At 34.4% G+C, this 20,800-nt stretch overlaps 2 protein-coding genes across 2 annotated transcripts; one reads left to right on the forward strand and one right to left on the reverse strand.

Annotated features, from left to right (window-relative positions):
- Nucleotides 1-3,544: 3,544 nt before the first annotated feature.
- Nucleotides 3,545-7,752, forward strand: LOC113751667. The gene is made up of 2 exons (XM_027295757.1): nt 3,545-4,863; nt 6,399-7,752. The coding sequence occupies exons 1-2, from the start codon at nt 3,646-3,648 to the stop codon at nt 7,614-7,616; spliced, it is 2,436 nt and encodes an 811-aa protein (XP_027151558.1). The 5' UTR covers nt 3,545-3,645; the 3' UTR covers nt 7,617-7,752.
- Nucleotides 7,753-11,158: 3,406 nt separating this feature from the next.
- LOC113752502 (F-box/kelch-repeat protein At3g06240-like) lies at nt 11,159-12,037 on the reverse strand. The gene has a single exon (XM_027296615.1). It carries the CDS (start codon nt 12,035-12,037, stop codon nt 11,159-11,161), a length of 879 nt encoding a protein of 292 aa, XP_027152416.1.
- Between the last annotated feature and the right edge of the window lie 8,763 nt (nt 12,038-20,800).

The following is a 20,800-nucleotide window of genomic DNA, read 5'->3' on the forward strand; positions in this document are numbered from 1 at the left end:
GGAGGTTATCACGTTGATTATCAATGTATGCAAGCACAATATCTAGATTACTTTGATGGATTCGGGTATTGCATTTCTTTTGTTGATCACCATGACCTTAATTGGGGGCAATATGCATGATTTTGGTTGGTATGATCATTGTGCTTCTAATGATTTTCAAATTTTTTATGATTTTCAACATATTGATATCCAACAAGATTATAAACCATCTTGAAAATTGACAATTGATAAGTTGGCTAATACACCTTTTCCTGGAGAGTTAGAAAGAGCAAAATTAACTAACAATTCTAAACTATTTTGGGAGCTAGTTATAGAAAAATTTATTCATGATATGAATTCAAAACTTGAAAAGCTAGCCAATGAGATAGACAAACGTTTTGCTCGGTTGGAGGATAGAATGGAAGAATTGGATTCACATTTTGGTAGAATATATGATTAATTGCATGTTTTGTGTGAAGTTGTGTTTTCAAATAAGCATAAATGGTAGAAATGTCATATGTGAAGGTGGACTACATTTTGATAATCATGATGAATCTAATTGTGGTATTGATGAAGAAATACCCACCTTGCATAATAATTCTTTTGGAACTAACCTTGAATCTCAAAGGATGAGTTTTAGTGGTTTATTTTTAACCCCTCTTAAGGAGTGCTTAGAAAGCAAGTTCCAAAGATAAAATTTCTCAAGTAATCCCTTCAAAAAGTCCATTGATGAGTTCTCAAGTGGTACACATTCAAGGTGATATCTACCAAACACTTGAGATCGGTATACCCTTTTCTACTGTCTTATCATTTGGATACATGGTTCATTCATTTGAGTTATCATTTGTAGATCTACCATGACCTAAATTGGTAGATTACTCTCTGACAAGTCTCCTTGATAATGAGGTAAAATAGTCAAACTAATGACTATAAACAAGCGTTTGTTGGGAGACAACCCAACAATTTGTTAAATTTCTTATATTTTTGGTGTGTTTTAAGTGTATTCATTTTCATTTTGTAAGTTTAAAGAATAAAGGTAAAATGAGCATTTCAATAGATATTTGAAAATTAATGACACAAAACCATGATAAATCACCTACTACATCAGGGGAGTATTTCTTTTCTTTCCCTTCACCTTTTCATATTAAGGATAATGTGTAATGTAAGTGTGTGGGTAAGATTGACTGGAATTGAATGCATTCCTTAGTATTCATGTGAAAATTAATATATTTGTTAAGAATTTTGATAGTTGGTGATATTGGTATGATTGAAATGTTAAATTTTGGGATTGTTGGAATGGAGAATGGCCCAAATACAAGGAAAAACTCTACCAAAATTTTTAAAAATTTAGTACCAATAGTATCGTTGGTTGTGTCATTCTTATTGATATGAGATTATGTGTAAGATGCTTTGAAATTGTTATTATGTAAGTGAAGGATTTTGATTTTTAGGAAACTTAATGTCTTATAAAGTGGAGTTTATCATGTTGAGATTTCCTTAAATTCATGAAATGTATTGCTCTTGATTTGTTTATGTAAGTTGGGTGATTGGTATGATTGATGAATGTGAAATTTTTCTTGTGATTTTTCCCTTAAATTTAGTTTTTACAAGAATCAAATAATGTGTATTTGCTTTCACAAAAGAAGAAAAAAAAAGTTATATGATTGTTGATGACATAAGCATCTATTCCAATGATTCGAAACACTTAGTAACCAGAGGTCGGCATCTACAAATATTGACATTCGCGTAAAATGGTGTTAGAATTAAGAGTATGCAAAGCAACGAGAGTTTGTGATTTGATTGAGCAATCAGGGGTATGCATCTACCAATGTTTGTTTTCGCGTCAAAAGACATGTTCACTGCTCGAATAAAGTTTAATGAGAAAAAAAAAAAGCAAGGAAAAGAAGAAAGTATGTGATCAAAGTGTGAAAGTTTTCTTAATTTCTTATTCTTGTTTATATAAGTTTTGAGGGGTAGTTACAAGTTTAGTTACTGTCGACCTCCATTTTTTGAAAAATAAATTTAGTTTTTATTTGAAAATTAGTTTTTTATTTTAGAAAATAAATAAAGAAAAAGGACCTAAAATGAGACATGTAAAGTGCAGCGGTTTGGGTCCAAAATAATAGTCTAAAAAGGATTTTTAGAAAAAAGTTGGAGTCGCCACTTAATATTAAGTTAAGGTGTACCAAATCATCCAAATTAAATAATAAATAAAATCCCTTTTAGACGATTCTAGATCTTTGAAAACAAGAAAAAAGAGTTCGGAAGTCACAGTTGAAAAAAAGGGAAGGCAAAGATTTGATAAGTTCAAATCTAAGGCACCCTTTCAACCTAATCAAAACTAGTTGCGAGATTTAGTCAAAAAATTTTCTAATCTAACCTATAAAACTTATCACATTTGGATATTCTTATGTGGTGCAAATCTAGACCTAAAGGATATCGGGAGGGTTGAAATATCTTTTCAAAGTTTAATTGGTGTAAATCACATTAATTGTGATGCCTAAGAATGATTCTTAAAAGAGGTCATGAATATGTAAAAGATATGACTCGAACAAGAACTTATAAAATATATAGATAAATATACATGACCTAGGAAAAGGAAATGCAACATAACGGGTACGGGATGTTAAGATTCATGATTCAATTTTCCTTTTTATAAAGGAAATACGAACGTGCTAAGGTTAAAAAGATATACTCATTTATTTTTCATATTTGAAGAGTGATTCTTCTAATCTAGTCAAGCAAAATGGACTAGTCTATTTCTAATTTTCTAAAATGAAATACAAGCCTAAATGATATGGTCCAAACATATAACGGGTAAGAGAATAATAATAGGAAAAATATCATTCAAATGAAAATAACATAAAAATAGAAAAAAATGCATGAGATGCAATAAATGTCATGCGAAGGCATGAATCTAGCCGAAAATGACTTAAGAGGTCTGTATAATATTTGCAATGAATGAAATTTGTATAATTTTTTTTATTGTCAATGCAAACTTTAGTCTTTAAATTGGTCTGTCAAAATGATTGTCATGTTGGTAATTACTGTTTAAGCGTAATTATATTGAAAAATACATTTAAATAGTATAAATGACAAAATGCTTGTAAGAAGTTTTGCTGACAACGTGTTTGATAGTTGATGTAATTAAAAATAGTTTATATGAGGGTAAATATACAAGTACATAAAATGACAACAAAATATTTATACCAAATTCCCTCCTCTCCCTTTATATATATAGTATAGATAATTTGAAATATTAAACTATTGTTTTTTTTGAGAGATACAATGCTATCTCAGACCGTAAAAATTTTTCCAAATTTATATTGGTTGAGACTTCCATTTGTATTAAAAAAAATCCCATTATAGATTGCTGGTTGCTACAATAAGAAGAATGAGTCATTTAAATCGAATATATTAGTAGCAAAACAAAAAAAGTATTTTAATTTATTATTTTTTCAAAAAAGGTAAGTACTAAGTAGTTGGCTAATGGGATAACAAACAGCCAAAATCAGCTCCGTATTAGGTCAGCATTTTGCCCCTCAAAAGGCGCCAAATTCACAAATTGAAACTCCCCAATTTGGTAAATAGGGTAGCTTTGCTGCCTTCATACTGACCACTGCAAAGAATGGAGAATTGGAGGTGAAAGAACGAGGAAAAATCAGAATGATGGATTGGAAAAGAAGAAAAATCACACAGTCCTCTGCTTCACCAGCAAAAGAAAGGATCTGTAACGGTATTTCAATCTCTATTTTAGACCTTCCCATTTGCATTTTAGTTGAGATTTTTCTAAGACTTTCAATTTCTACCATTGTTGATTGCAAAAGGGTTAGCAAGGCTTGGTACAAATTTATTTCAGACACTGAATTTGCTAGTGTTTATTTGAGAAAACCAACATTTACCAGTGTTATTTTACCCGTGGAAAAAAATGGGCTTTGTTTGCTTGAACTCAAAGGAGGCTATGATTATACGAGCAAACGAATTTCCCCGAAAATTTGTCGAACCCCAGATGGGTTTTCCAGGGGATCAGTGACAATATTGGGTTCTTGTAATGGATTGCTTTGTTTAGCTCATTATATCTATGGGGAGGAGCAGAACTATAGATTGTATGTGTGTAATCCATTGCTTGGGGAATATGTGTTGCTTCCACAACCAAAAGTAGATAAAAGAATTCGTGAAGAGGTGTATGGATTTGGGTTTAGTCCAAAAACTGGACAATATAAGTTGTTTAGGATTATTACAAGGAAATGGCGTGTTGGTAAAACTGAAGCTCAGGTTTGCACGGTAGGGATTGGAAATGATTGGAGGGTTTTACGGGAAAATGCTCCATTTCCACTTGCTAGAAAATGCTTGGGTGAAATTCTTTCTACGGTCCAAATTTGTGAGGTTACTCTTAATGGAGCTCTACATTGGATATCAGGTGATTTGAGTAAGCCTGACTTTATATATTCGTTTGACATTGGTGAGGAAAAGGTTCGGCTTGTTCCTCATCCCCATGGCATGGTAGAGAGAAATCGTTGGACAAGTTTGGGAGTTTTACGTGATTGTCTTTGTGTCTTTCAAGTTACCAGATCTTCTCCTGGTATGGACATCTGGTGGATGATGAAGTATGGAGAAGTGGAGTCTTGGACTAGGGAGACTATCATGGACAGTTGCCTTCCACAAGATTTGGAGTATAGAAGACCATATCATCCAACTTTGATTTGGAAGACAAGTGAAATGTTGATGTGTCCTGATTATGGGCCTTTGATCTGTTACAACATAGAAGAAAAGACTGCCATGGAAGTGGCGACTAAAGTTGATCGCCGTTTCCGTTCCTTACCAGTTCCTTTCCACCCGTGCTTTCTCTCCCTTATCGATGTTCTAGAGGCAGGACATGTGGAGGTACTGAAATTTAAATTACCTATTTTTTCCTTTTTGTCTCTATCATTGTGTTTTAATTGTACCTAGTTTAGTTGCTTACTCTTCGTATATAGAGTGCACAACGGATTTATTGGATACTGATTTGATTTGGCCATAATGATTAAAGAACTCTAGGCAAAATTTTATTGATTTAATATCTACAACCAACTAGAAATCCTCTATCTTTTAAATGTGTTGGAAATGCTACGGGCACACTTAAGGTTGCTGTCATTAAGAATGTGCAAGGAATTTCCTTACAATTAAATTTTGAATGGAGGTTGGCTATGTTTTAAGGTACCCATCGTTATTGTCTGAATGAGTTGCTTGTGGGTACTTAAAGGTTTCCATTTTGCTATCTTACCTTAGTGGTTTTACCGACTAGAATGCAACCAACATGGAAAAATAACATTATCCAGACTCTTTTAAAGCTGTGATGATTGAATTTCTTCAAAATATTTAATTTATGAAGCTGGTGTGGGATTAATCCTTGGTATTGCTGTTATTCAGCCCATTAAATGATGATACCCAGGGAATATATCGATTGTTACTTCAGCATATTGTACTCTACGTATATGGCTGTTTAGTAATTTGGTTGTCTGCAATTTGTTTTTCTTGGTCATATTTCATTCTGTAAGTCATTGTTGGATGGAAATGGAACTCTTTCCAATTCTTAATTTTTGGTGGTAATCTTGAGGGTTGATCTGGTATTAACTTAGACATCAGCAATGTAGGACCTTAGGGATTGAGTTGGTGGACGGGGTCGTTAACTTTCAAAAATATGGAAGAGCAATAAGACAACAATGACATTGTTGTAGAAAATTGTATTAAAAATGTAATTTTAGCAGTCAAGATTGTAGACCACATGATAACACTGCATGAAGCTTGAATGGTGGATGATTGCAAGATCCTACATGTTTCACATTAGATTTCTGGTTCAAGCTCGAATGGTTCACAGGGCTTTAGCTGAACTGCTATGTTATATGTTACATATTGGGCGTTTGCTCTGTTCTTAACAATTTTTGTGTTTGTTGCTCACCATGCTCATTGGTATATTTTCTACTGGCCTTATCATCATAATACGCTTTGGACATTTTATGACCTCACATGGCTTAGTTATTGTAAATTTGTTATACAGCAGCATTAAAATCAGAAATGTGGTTATGCTCTTATTACCAATTGAACTATCAAAAAGTGCTTTTATTTCAGGAAATAAGGGAAGCACTAATTCTCATGCTCACCTTTGTTGTCAGCGGGCTGCTTTGTTTGAGAATCTACATCAAAATTAGGTTGTCAACTTAGGTCTGCAGTGTGGCATTGAACTTGGATTGTTTTTTCAGTGGATCTTTTAAACTGCCACGCTTTTCTTTTTTGTTTATTTATTTTTCTGAATTCGGTGAGCCAGGTAAAGAAGAAACTTGAGTTTCATTAATGTTCTGTTAGATTTGCTTAAAGTTGTTTTCACTTTGACTGGTAGGTCTGTTTGATCTCGGTCATTTAACTGTAAAGTTCTTTTTTAGGGTGTTGGTGGGGAGCTAAACTTTGTAATGGGTTGCAAGAGAGATGAAATTACTTCACCAAATAATAAGAGGAATGCTGGTACTAGCATTATGGATCTACCCACCTTCATTTTGGTAAACATTTTATCAAGGGTACCAAGTATCACCATTTTATGCATCAAAAGCGTTTGCAAGACCTGGTATAGGTTCATCTCAGATCCTCATTTTGCTGACACTTATTTCACAGCTCGACAATCTGTTAATCTTGTGCTTTCGACTAGAGACTCTGCTTGCTCTTTTCTTGAGCTTAAAGCAGGTGACAATAATGACAATCAACTTAACTATAAGAGTGGTTTACCTGCTCGGCTCTCTGATGATAGAGTGGCTTTCTTAGGCTCTTGTAATGGGTTGATTTGTTTCTCTGTATCCTCCAACTCAATGCCGAATTACAGTGTTCTTTTTATCTGTAATCTACTCCTCAGAAAATTTTCTCCAATTCCCATACCAAAGGTGGAAAAAAATATTCGAGAAGATGTGTATGGATTTGGATATAGTCCATTGACAGGCCACTACAAAATCTTGAGAATTTTCACAAAAAAGTGGCATCCAGGAAAATCTGAAGCTCATGTTTGTACTATAGGATCTGATAAAGATTGGAGAGTTATAGAGAATCATACTCCATTTCCAATGGGTAGGAAGTGGTCAGAATTCAGTAATGTAGCCCACTTGAGTGGGGCTGCTGTTAATGGTGCTCTTCATTGGATAGTTGAAAATTCTCAAAATCCTGATTTTATATACTCATTTGACTTGTGTGATGAAGAAGTTCATCAAGTTCCACCTCCCCCATATATGGGAAAGAGAAGCTCTTGGACCAGTCTAGGAGTATTGCGAGATTGCCTTTGTGTATATCATACTATTTGCCCTGCAAATCTAGACATATGGTCGATGAAGGATTATGGAGTTGGCAGTTCGTGGACTAAAGAAAGCTTTTCTGCAGATCACATTCCAGTTGGTTTGGCAAATCATGCAGTCCTCCCAATTCTTACATGGAGAAGTGGTGAGCTGCTGATGCAAGTGGATTCTGGCCCTCTGATTTCTTATTGTCCAAAATCAAAGAAATGTAACGTTCTTCAGATTGAGTCTGATTTTGGTGGGTGCTTCATAGCAGCTCCGCATTTCCCCAGTTTTCTTTCACCAAAGACTGCTCTGAAGGAATGCCATTTAGTATCGTCGAAATGACTGCTCTCTTTTGGCTCTTCCAGCATGATTATGTGACTTTTTTTTCACATTGTTGTGGCACTCAATCAAAAAAATTCATTGCCAGGAACTATTGTTGCAAGGCTCTCCATGCTTCTTTTATTTGACCTATTGTGCCTCGTTAATATGTTCTTTTTTTTATTTGTTTATTTTGAATTTTTGGTACTTACAACCGTGATGTTTATCACTGGCAAAATATATTGGTATCACCAAAATACCTTTGATGCATTGACCTTACCCTTACAACAAAATTGATGGGATAGAGCAAGGCAAACATTTCAATGTTTGAAAGAGTATATATACAAGCAGATAAGAAACTCCAAACAAGGAGTGAAAATTGTCAAACAAATGTTACAATTACATTAAACGGTTGCAAGCTACCTCTGCCTGGCAATGACCTTGGCTTGTCCTCCTATGCAGAGATTCTTCTTTTCTTCATCATCCCCTCAAAGAAATCATACGCATTTCCACTTTTGTGATTAAATTTGACGGATGAAAAACTAGCAGGAAAGAAGACAGATTCCAGCGTTTGTATCCACCAAAACATCTGTGCCTTCTCTGAAATGAATTCAAGGCATTGATAAGATCTGCCTCTTCAAAGTCTGGAAACAACTTGTCCACAAAAGGGAATTCAGTGTATGCCAATTGCCACAGCATGAAGTTGCTCACTCTTTGTTCACCACTGGTTCTTATCAGCAAATCTGGATTAGGGAATTCAACGCATTTCGTTTCTAGCTCTTCTTCAAACAATTTCCATTTATGTTTTCTAGGAGCGCCTCACCATCCCTAACTTTGCTAGTAATTCTATTGATAGCCTGCAATATTTCGTTTCTTCCACTATAGTTCATTGCTATGAGGACATGAAGTCCTGTACTAGCCTTTGTAGTCTCCTCTACCAAAGTCATGGTCTCCTGCAGGGACTTTGGAAGCTTTGTTGTGTCCCCAATAATGGAAACTTTTATACCTTCCCTGTGACGAGGGACAATTGTTTTAGATGGAGAAATGGACCAAGCATGTTCCAAGATAGGCTCGACTCCGATGAAGCACAATCCCTTGGATTATGTCGTAAAATTTGGCAAAGTATGACTTATATAGTCGTATTAGTGTTAAAAAAAATGATTTGTAGGACTTAACAGTCTTGACCAACGAACAAAGAATTCACAATGAATTCTAAAAAGCAAAAGAATCAAAATTATGATAGTTTAGTGAGCCCAAATTCGACTCAAAGATCTGTCAATCGAGCTTGAACCATGATATGCAGACGGGGGCCTGTGCGGAGCTAAGTACAATTGAGGTTGAGCAATTGCCCCTCAACTGTGGACAGCTGCTAAAGTTGCCTTAAGAATGTTTAAAATTTTTAATTTTAGTTTTTATTTTGTACCCCTTATAATTTTCAAATTTCCTTTTTCCATTATATTGCTCTCCCCCTCCCTAAATTTATAGGATAATTGCATTTGTAGCTTGCTTTAAACACGAATACATCCAAAATAAAAGTATTATTCTCTTGTTTTCAAATGATAATTATTTTCTTTTTCTATCTTAAGAAAAGAAAATAAAGTATTAATTGAAAACAAAAGAATAATCTTTAAATTTTTGGGACATACAAATGTATAAATGATCTTCATGTGTTGACTTGGAAGATCATCCCAAAATCTACAAGGATTTAAGTGCCAATTAGTCAACATAAATCCAGGTACGCTTTCGCAATTTGGCTGTTAATTTATTTTTTAATAATCACCATACAGATTTTGGGTTTAATAGGTGATGGTTTTCAACAAAGGTTAATATAAACATCCACCTAACAATATCTCCACTAAAATACATGTAGGAAGGTCCATAATGCTCCTAACTGTTCTTGCCGTTGCTCTCAACCTTTTGCAGCTTCCCATGCTGGTTGCTTCTGGTGAGTTTATGGCAGAACTAAAATCATAAGGTTGTCTATTAGGCATATGGGGGGGGGAACGGTCACATACATATGGAAGTCTCGCAGTTTTAGGATTTAGGATTTCCTATTCCTTTTCTGATTTTTTTTAAGGTGGCATTATTATCAAAGCACCTTTTTTTTTATTATTTAACGTCGGGACATTCTATTTATACTCCCTCCCTTCCAATGTATCCCTTTTATATTATTACCGTTAAATTCATGACATGTATGTAAAAATTGAATTTCAAATTTAAAGACGAGATTTACCGGTTTGGATTTAGTCGAGCAGCAGGCCAATACAAGATCTTGAGGGTTCTGACTATAAAGTGGGTACGACAGTTAGAAGCTCATGTTTGCACAGTAGGATCAGATGACGGTTGGAGAAACTCGGGGAGACTTTCTGCGGATCCAATCCCAGTTAAGTGGTCAGAGAAGACCAATAAAGCTCGGCTATGTGAGGCTACTCTTAACGGTGATCTTCATTGGACAGCTGAATGTGAAAAGTACAATGTGGATTCTGAATGCATTTAATTGACGTGAATTACTGCAGCATGATACAGTGTTCAATGTTCCCCAGCTCATATAGTCTACTGATAGTTGAGGATGCATTGGGGTGCTGTGGAAAAGATTTTTCTAGATGAAACAACTTTATCTACACTTAATTTTCAGGATGCATTGGGATGCTACGGAGAAAGATTTTTACTAGATGGAACAAATTTATGTACACTTCATTTTCCATTCGGAAGTTGTTATCTAGGTTGTAAATGTGATACAAATTGTATTCAGAGTAAGAATGGAAAATTTTCCTGGCAACGTTGTCATTGATGGGCAATTTGTTATGTGCAATTTTGCAAATCATCGTATGCCTAAAGACTAACTAGACAACTTGGGCGCTTTTATCTTTTTCCAATTTGAGAAAGTTATTATATACTAGATAAACAGGCCATGCACTAAATTGGTGACTCCAGTGCAGGATGCTGCGTTTTAAAGAACAAAACAGTATATAGGTGAATGCTTTGTTGTGATTAATTGACTTTATATTGTTGAAAATTTTCATGAATGCTTGAATTCCTTCCCAAGGTGCTGGTTAGTGATAAAGGCTACTTTGAACGGACACTAGAAACCAAGTGACTGAAACAGAGAAATTAGCAACAGGGATCTTTGAACTAGTTTCGTAAAGAATCTGCAATAGTGATAGATGGAACTGCGCCTGATGTGTTGAAGGGATTCGCTCTTGTTTCTTGTGACATGCTTGGAAATACAGCACCAAGAACAGGTACATGCTTAGGCTCGTCCTGTGAAGAGATTTCTTAGCGGCACTAAGCTAGGAAGGAAAGTGCATTCTACCTCTATTTGCTTTATGTTGGCAATTTCGAGTTTGGTGTGCTTCCTTTGGTCTAGATTGCAACCAAGAAGTTCAGACGTACTAATTGATACTAGAACTGAATCATCTCCCCATCCCCAAATTTTGACTGATGAAATTTTGTCTAATAAAGCCATGCAGCATCTTGAAACCCAATTTTCTCGTATGGAGTACTCTTTAGACCACGACTCCACGACCCCGTATTCCTTCATTCTCCATATATCGAGCTCATGAGAATCATGGTAAGCAAAAGATGATATGCAGAGAATTTCTTAATACCAAGAGAGATCTTGCCTTATTCGTTTCCATGTCAAGGGGTGGTGCCAATATTGACCTAAATCTTTCTTCACCAATATCAAATGCATATATGAACACAGCTATCCTCGTGTTAGAAGTACGCTCCCGAGCCATCCAGTGCATAGCTCCTCGAAAAAGCAGGCCTTGAGGATCCAAAACATAAGGGCAATTTACCATCTCTAAGATTCTCCAATTGACATCAACTCCAACTGTAAAAATCTCACTATAACTTTTACCTCCAATATCTGAATGGACAAGTAGGACCTTGTAAAGATTAGTGGACGGATCAACGCCAAAACCACCTGTAATCATATCATCATCCACACTCCTTCCTTCCGGCAGAATCTGGCATTCTCCTAGAATAGGATTGCATATAAGCACATTGCTCCTAAATTCAGGACAAGAGCCAAAATAATGTTCAATACAAACAAGGCCGTTGCAAGATCCCACTACGTAAAAATTTCCTCGAATTGGTTTGGTGTTTGCCCGCATAGACTTTCCCGACGTGAATCCGACTTCACCCTGCTCATGTCCGAATTCAAGAAAACGCAAAGGCCTGGCATATTTGTCTGTTACCACCACGCGAACTAAGGGCTCCAACAGGATGGCTAAGGGTTTCTGTTTCTGATGTGCATTGAGAAAATCAGGCTCGGTAAGAAGTTTGGAGAAAGTTTTGTTAAGGGTCCTACATTTAAGTATTGTTTTTACTGGTAGCCTTTTGAATATCTCTACGAAGATGCAGGTGGGAAGGTCCATAATTCTCACCTTTGCCTGTGAGCTTCTTCTTGGTCTCACCCGCTTGCAGCTTTTCATGTCCATTTGTAGCAGAACATCACATCGCTGGCGCAGCAAGACGGCTAAGGGTAATATAGAGGTGCAAGTAGACTGCGTATCCTATTTCTTTCCTGATTCGCAGGGAGCCCTAATCCTCGTAGGATCTCATATGGTGGGTTAACCGATCAAAAATTTTTTTTTTTTTTTAAAAAGGTAAGTCGAATATTGAGGTTCAGAAAAGATACAGATATTTATTTTCCCAAATTTATTATTGTTAATTTGAATCCTTTTTCTTTTCCTCAAAAAAAAAAAATCCTTTTGTCTCTAAATTCTTGACAAAATTTACATACACATGTTAAGGGTTCCTTGCGAATGATCTAATAGATAAATAACACACACAACCCCGTGCAGATTAGATGAAGCATGGCGGCATACAAAGTTTGTAGAGATTATCCTATATGGAGAATCACTAAAAATAGTGAAGTTTTAGTTTCCTTTGTCAATGGCATGGAAATAGGATATTAAAGCTCATGCATGATTAAATTAACCAAACGAAGTATCATTAAAATCCTCGTATGCCAATTTAAAAAATTTCCCACATAGATCGAGCCAGCAGGAATTGTTATCTTTAAAAATTTTTTATACATAATTAAAAAATATATTTACGAAAAACGTGAAACCACAGTCCAGACAAGGTTAGAATTATTATATACCAAGATCACGTGCTTTTCAGTTTATTTCTTACGTGCAAACTTCGTGAGGGGTTTTTCATTCATTTTTGTTTTTGTGCTAGTTATATGTACCTCCCTTTAACTTTGAAGTTTGTCTATATTATGAGTCAGACCCTCGCGTTTAATAAAGCTTGGAAAAGACCCCTCAATCTCAAAAGTTCATAAAGATACGCCCCTGTTGTTAGTCAACTAAGGATGACCAACACAACCTTTGAGTTGTCTCGGGGTAAAATTATAGCTAAAAGCCCGGCCCAGAATGCCCGCAAGATGCCGACTTAGTCTTTCATCTTCCAATCCCACTAAAACCAACAAGGTGGAGGAGTTATTGATTGCAAGCTCCGACGAAATTATACTTTTAACGTTGAGAATTATATTTTTAGCTTTATTTTCTGTTTAAGGTAAATGATCTTGTACCCTCATGTAGTTTGGTTTTTCACTACATTACTCTCTTTGGTTTAAAATTCTATGTCTAATCCCTTCATAATATGGGTTAAAGTGTCATGTTAGTTCTACTGTTAGAATTGATGGTCAATGTTAACAAGTCAAAATTGAACTAATAAATTAAAAAAAATCACCCTTGCACTACTTTCTTTTTCCCAAACACAAAAGAAATAGATAAAAAATAGAAAATATGAATTCTTTAATGGCTACGAATATCTTTATAGATTTTATGAACCAAATCTTTAATGACTCCAAATCTTCAATGGCATTTTATATTTCTTGTTTATCTATTGTTTTATTTTCTTTCTTTTTTCTTTTCACATTTGAAGAAAATTAAGATTTAATAGGTCATAGTTCAGCTTCGTTAGGCAAAAAAGAGAAAAAAGAAAAGGAAAAGAGAAAAACATTGAAAGAGTGAATTTATCAATTTATTAATTTAATTTTAACATTTTAACATTGACCATCAGAAGGAGAAAAAACTAACTATGACATTATAGGTCAAATCATATGAGAGTTATGTATAAATTTTTAAACTATTGCTTGAGATTATATGATTAAACACTAAACTACTAAGAGGTATCTCAGGCTTTGGGGACAATTCTTATGACTATATATATACTGATTAGTGATGGATCAAATCCAAAACCATGCGATGCTGGAACGTCTCTATCCACAGGAATCGATATGCATTTATCATGTATAGGATTCCATACGTGATCCGTCAATGAATTTAAACCAGCGCCATCCTCGACCACCTACCCCAATGCAGCTCAACCCATTGCAAGAAATTTGCTTGATGCTATCAATTAGTACTAGTAATTGATTGAGAACCATGTCTTCTTTTTAGCAGCTCGTAAAAGAGACTATTGAGTGAAATTAAACTTGGAAGATATGCGTGCTTCCAGCAAAACTTGTTGATATCATCCATTCTAGTAGGGGTAGACTTCCTTTCATTTATAGTGTAGACTATCAAGTTGATATCCCAAGAGAACGTTGAGTTCTCCCTATCTCCCCATATTAAGGTTTTGGCACGTAGAATATCACCAAAACCATATCCTAAGAACCAACTTTGTCTGGTGGTGTACTCTTTGGACCAGTTCTCCAGGATTCTTTCATTTTCCACGTACTAAGTTTTTGATCATTAGCGTGACCAAGTATACTTGGCAATTTCGAAATACTAGCAAGCTGCAAGAGACTCCTCTAGTTCTCATCATGTCTGAGGGAGTGCGGATTGACCTGAACTTTTCCTGAATTATATCGAATGCACATATAAAATCAAAACTTGTTGGATCAATCGTTCCCTGAAACAAGAGCCCCTGAATTCCAAAAAGCTGATTCACTTCCTTAGGTGCTATTATACTTGGACTAGTTTCATGCTCTAGTTTTCACCATTTAGCATCAAGTCCTACAGTAAAGACCTCAGCATATGTTTTAACTTCTGAAATATTGTTAACTGGATTTCTTTCTTCCAAAACTCTTACAACCTACCTTGTAATCATCAGATGAGGGATAGAACCCAAAACCATACGACACCGGAATATCTTTAATTTTGCCAAGGGGAAGTTCTGAATATTCTCCCAAAATAGGATTGCATATGTAGATGAACCTCGGCATCATATGCGCTGGAAATGTTTCCGCTAAACAAAGCAAGCCTTTGCTGGATACTAATATATAAAGCTTTCCTTCATTTGGTGGAGCCCTTGCCCGGACAGGCTTCACTGTGAATCTTGATTCGCATCGATATTCACCCACTTCAAGTACTTTGGAAAATGTTTTACAGACGCAGCTACACCACAGAACAGTCTTTATTGGGAGTCTTCGAAATATTTCTACCCAAATACTGATAGGAAGAGAATGACTCTTGCCTGAGTAGATGAACCACCTTCTATTGTTTCTTGAATGCCTGATTCTCCTTCATCTTCTTTCTTGATAGGCATGTAGTTTCTGAACAGTTTTACGTACTCAGATCTTCATGATGTTTTTGAACCTTTCCATCTTGAGGATTTTACCAATATCACCTGATTTTGATCAGTTAGCTTTTCGTGATGTTTTAGAGACTTCCCATCTTGAGGAATTGATCAATACAGCCTGATTTTGATCCACTTGTCATTAGATGAAGTTAGTTTTCCTTAAATAAACAGTTTCCGAGTTTGAACATTATTTGTTGAGAGTAGTTTCTAATGGTATTCAGTTTCTCAGTTTTTGTATTACAAAAGATTACTGTTCATACTAAAATTCCATTGGAACACTCCCCCTTAGTCAGAACAGTTACACAAAATTCTGCATATCCTTTGGAATACGAAGATAATACGAAGACTGAACGTTGCTTCATCTGATAGGCATTATGAAAATAATGGTCCCTTAAGATTTTGGAAAAATTCTTACAAACGCAGCCACAAGAGATTATAGAATTTACAGGGAATGTTGTAAGTATTTCTACAGTATACAATTGGGATGGTCCACATTATTGACCCTAGCATTCTAAATAGATGATGAAACTCCTTTTTTCTTGTTTGCTTCCTTCTGATTCATCTTCTTCTTTGATGTTCTTGCAGTAAAGGGGTGCCTGCTTTGCTATTTGCATCTTGGCATATAGTGATTGATCATAAACGACTACTACGTGCAAGACGACAGGGGAAAAAAAATAAAGAAATAGGGAAGATCTCACTTGGATATTCATATGGTGATTGTTTCATCTACTCCTTGAAAGACTCTTTAGATGATCCTTGTTAAGAGATGTAGATAACTACAAATCCTCAAACACTTGTGTGTGTGTATATGTATGTATGTATGTATACATACATACGTATTAGTGTGAATACCCGTGCTACGCACGGTGCTGACATTATTGAAAAAATGAAAATAAAAAGGTGAATTAAAAAGGATTAAAAAATTGTACCAACACAATTAAAATATAATATCTGTCTAACAATAGTTTAAAATATGATAGAATGTGTATATTATTAAAAAATTACCTTTTTCGGAAGATATATCCTGAAAAAAATAATAGAAATTTATATTAGAAAATGAATGATATATGAATAAAAATAAATGTAATTAAATGTTGTTAAAATGAACTATTTACAAATATTATGCATTCGATTTGATAATCTTGCATGAAGGTGCGAACCTCTTCACATCAATCAACTTTTAGTACGAAAGCCAAAATTGGTGATTTAATTAATTCTGTTGAATTTTGTGAAATACGTACTACAAATGAAAATGCACGATCTTTGCATAAATTGATTCGTTGGTTGAACGACCTATCACCATTGTCCTGAGAATTAAGTAAATGCGAAATTCAAAATTAGTGTGTTTTTTTATATAGTTTATAAATAGCATTATAAAAAATAAACATATATCAAGAAATTCTACCTTCCTTTGTAATTCTCTGAGATAAGAACCATCACAACCAAATACAAATCGTGCATATCTGTCCTGTAGATTAAGATGCATGTTACCACTGGAATCTTTGATTTGTATGTTAACATTGTACCTGTTTGACAAATAAAATGTTATATACAATACCGAAAATTTTGTTAAAATTAAATGTACATCAAATTAATTACCTAACAACAGTGTCGACCACGTCATTACAATGCATACATACTATTTTTGAAAAATGACCTTCACATAGTTATCCACAATTTTTGCATAGCTCATAGAACATGTTTTCTATGTTAATACTCTGAATGTAAGTAAATATTTGAAAATATTTAACCTAGTAAGAATGAAAGAAAGTATAGGTTATGATTATAAACTTAAAAAATTTGTGCAGTAATTAAATTAAATGGAGTAAGTTTACCGTATGCATGATTGTATATTTGGATATCTATATTCTCTTTTTGAATTTGCTATCAACAATGCTTGTAATGTTGTAAAATTGCTCAACCTCAACCACATAACTAACTTTAAAGCACTTGTATCATTTTCAAACCTAAAATTTTTTGAAATACATGTTAATAAGAGTATGAAACAACATTAAAAGTTTGATGTAGTGTTACTGATGGAACTCACCAACTGCGCAGGTATCAAGCAAAATCTAAATTGTGATTGATATACAATTTGCTAGCTCCAATTGTACAAAGTGATGGTCCTGCATAGTATAGTTATATTCGCTAAAAAACTATTCAAATTATATACAGTATAAGTAAAAGCATTTGATTTACCTCTGAAATTTCGTAAAATATTATTTTTTGTAGTAGACTGATATTATAGAATTTGTAGTATATTCAATAACTTGATACTCAAATCACCGATGAGGCAAAGTTTGCCTAAATAAACTTTACAGAGTCCTAAATAGTCCTAATTGGCATCGCAAGTTACGGCAATGTGTCAGTGGCATTTAGGCCCTTTTTTTTGGGTCAAAATCTAGTCCTAATTGGTTCTGCTGTTTCTTGATCATGTTGTATGCTTTTGAATTAAAATTGTATTAAAATAGCATGTGAATGAGCATTTGTTTTTAATTAAGGAGTAAAAAAGATTTAAAGTATAAATAACAAACTATAAACGGTTTATGATGTAGATTATCGGAAAGTTATAAATTTTAAATTTGACTGGTGATAGGGTTGGTTATAACCCACTACTTTTTATGTATTAAAATAAATACAAAAATCTATAACCCACCACTTGTTCCATTCTTGAGATTTTTTTAAGGTTTAAATATAGTAAATCTCTTAACTTTACATTTAGCTGTATTTTACCCCCTCAACTTTACATTTAGTTGTACATTTGTGATTTTTTTCAAACATGATTGTAATTTGCAAAACTCATTTGTAGGGGTGGTTATAGGGTTAGTGTGGTGACAAATATTTCTTAATTATAAAAATGTAACATTGTATTAAAAATTAAAATAACATACGAATGAGCATTTGTCTTTAATTAAGGAGTAAAAAGAATTTAAAGTATAAATAACAAATTATAAGCGGTTTATGAAGTAGATAGTGAGAATGTTTTAAATTTTAAATTTGATTGGTGATATGGTTGGTTATAACCCACTACTTTTTATGTATTAAAATAAATACAAAATCTAGATATAGATATGAGCAACTGATAATCGCAAAAAAATAAAAGCAACTGATAATGACTGCCATGTAGCACCACTTAGATCGAATCTGCACCAAATTCCTCTGGATGACTAGCCCACTCAGTTTCTTTATCTTATAGTTTGTCATTTCCCTTATTCTTACTAACTAGACCCCTAAATGAATTTATTAAAAAAAAAAAACCAAAAAACCACCCCAAAATGAATTTCACTTGTCCTTGTCATTTTATTCCGAGAAACTATGAAAATTCGGGAGACCAAAGTCCATAGATATGTCAATCATATATTTCTTTCGTAAAATTGGCTTGTCGCCTCTTAAAAAATGGGACAAAACGTGCATAAAAATGTTTTTCACAACGAACAATGGATATTCATGTGGTTATTGTTTCATCAACTCCTCATAAAAATCTTTAGACGAATATATATATATATATATATATATATATATATATAGCAACTAATAATGGCCAAAAAAAAAAAGGAACTGCTAATGACTGCTATGCAGAACCACTAAAATCAAATCGAATCGAATTGAATCTGCACCAAATTCTTCTGGATGATTAGACCACTCAGTTTCTTTACCTTATAGTTTGTCATTTTCCTTATTCTTACTATCTAGACCCCAAAATGAATTTTTTTTTAAAAAAAAATCCTAAAAATGAATCGAATTTGCTATGGCTGGTGGCTTGGGTTTTGAATTGTGTCGTTAATAACTTTTGAAGGTTGTGATGCTCGCTGGGATTGTTTGCCGTGCCAATGGAAGATGTATTAACTGATTTTGGGATCTAAAATTAGTCAATTTCAACGGCCACAGGCCAATTAGCTTTTGATGCCTGAAGGGCCATTTTTCCAAACTTTTTGAAGTTTTTTTTTTTTTTTTTTTGGTAAGAAAAACTTTTTGAAGTATTGGTAGTTGGTATTTGATTTATGAAGTTGAGGCTGATGCTTTTGACCCTTGAAGGGCCATTTTTCCAAAAATTTTTGAAGTATTGGTAGTTGGTATTGATTTATGAAGTTGAGGCTGGATCACTGGGATTGATTACAGGGTGGAGGTAGGAAGGAGGGTGGTGATAGAAACTCAAGTACTTAATTGGACAATTAAATGCATGTGTTGCAATATCTATGATAATTAATGGAGGAAAACAAACAAAGACTTGATGCCAAAATATTGCTCCAGAAATCATCTAAGAACGTACATTGATTCAGGAAAACAGAGTTGCTGAATGTACGAGAGGCATTATCCAAAGAATCTTGAATAAATAGCTCAATAGAAGCAAATAATACAAAAAGTCTCCTGTCATTTGAACTTCAAAAAAGCTTATCAAGTGGTCAGAGAGGTCAAGACATCTCAATCCTGTGGAACAAACTCATCAAAGTTACATCATCAAACAAGAAAAGATAACAATATGGCAAATCCTTGCCCTGCCATAACTATGAATCTTCAAGTGTAATCGTATAGTCCTTGACATTCACCATCACTTCCAAGTGGTTAAGAACCATCCTTTCTTCTGCCTGACCGGCAAAACACTAGCTTGTCCCGCTGAGAATAGTTTCTTATAGTGAAATTAAGCTAGGAGTGAAAGTGTCACCATACACAAAATTGGTCACTCCATTACAATCACGATACATTTCAAGAAGTTCGCGATAAAGTTCGCGATTAATTTCGTGATGTTCAGCATACTTCTCTTCTTCTAGGTTATAGGAGATCAAACCTATCGTCCAAGAGAAAATAAACACCTCTTCATCTCCCCATTCATTGGCTGGAATGGGTAAAACCATAAAAACTTCATTATGTACTTTGTTTCGTGGAATTAGACTTACGCTGATTGAGTACTCACTAGCCCACGACTCCACAACCCCATATTTCTTCATTGTCCATACGTTCAACTTCTCATCATGATGAGTAAAGGACAATATGGAGAGACGATTTCTCAGTATCAACAACCTGCTAGTGCTGCAGGAATACTTACGATACACTCTGATTCTGAAGATAATGTATTGTGGAATAGCAATCGACCTAAACTTTTCTTCGTCTAGATCGAATGCAATCAAAACATTGTAGGTTGCCATATCACGCCAATAGCAACTCCGTTTAAGCATCCAATGAATTGCTCCCTGAAACTCAGGCCCCTGACATCGTAGTTGGTGATTTTAATTATCCTTTAAGATTCTCCATTTACAATCAACTCCAACGGTAAATACCTCAGTACATAATTGAACATTATCTCCATTTCCATAATATTTATCCACGATGACCTTGTACTGATTCTTGGATGGATTTAATCCAAAACTAAACCACTCGTTGAAGAATTTTTCTTGTATTCTAGGAAGTGTAACATATTCTCCAAGAACAGGATTGCAAACGTGAATCTTGTTCCGTTCCAGAAAATTAAAATAACCTTTGTTGTAATTTTCTGACAGACAGACTAAACCGTTGCTAGATCCGAGTAATCTAATCACCCCTTTAGTTTTTGGATGTTTTTATTAACAGGCAACGCAGTTAGTTTGTGCTGATCTGCAAACTCAAACAGATAAAAAGAATTTGTAGTTTTGCCACTCGTCCAGTTTAAATTGACTGAATTGAATATGATG

This window comes from Coffea eugenioides, chromosome 11 (genome assembly GCF_003713205.1).
Source record: "Coffea eugenioides isolate CCC68of chromosome 11, Ceug_1.0, whole genome shotgun sequence".
Taxonomy (NCBI): Eukaryota; Viridiplantae; Streptophyta; class Magnoliopsida; order Gentianales; family Rubiaceae; genus Coffea; species Coffea eugenioides.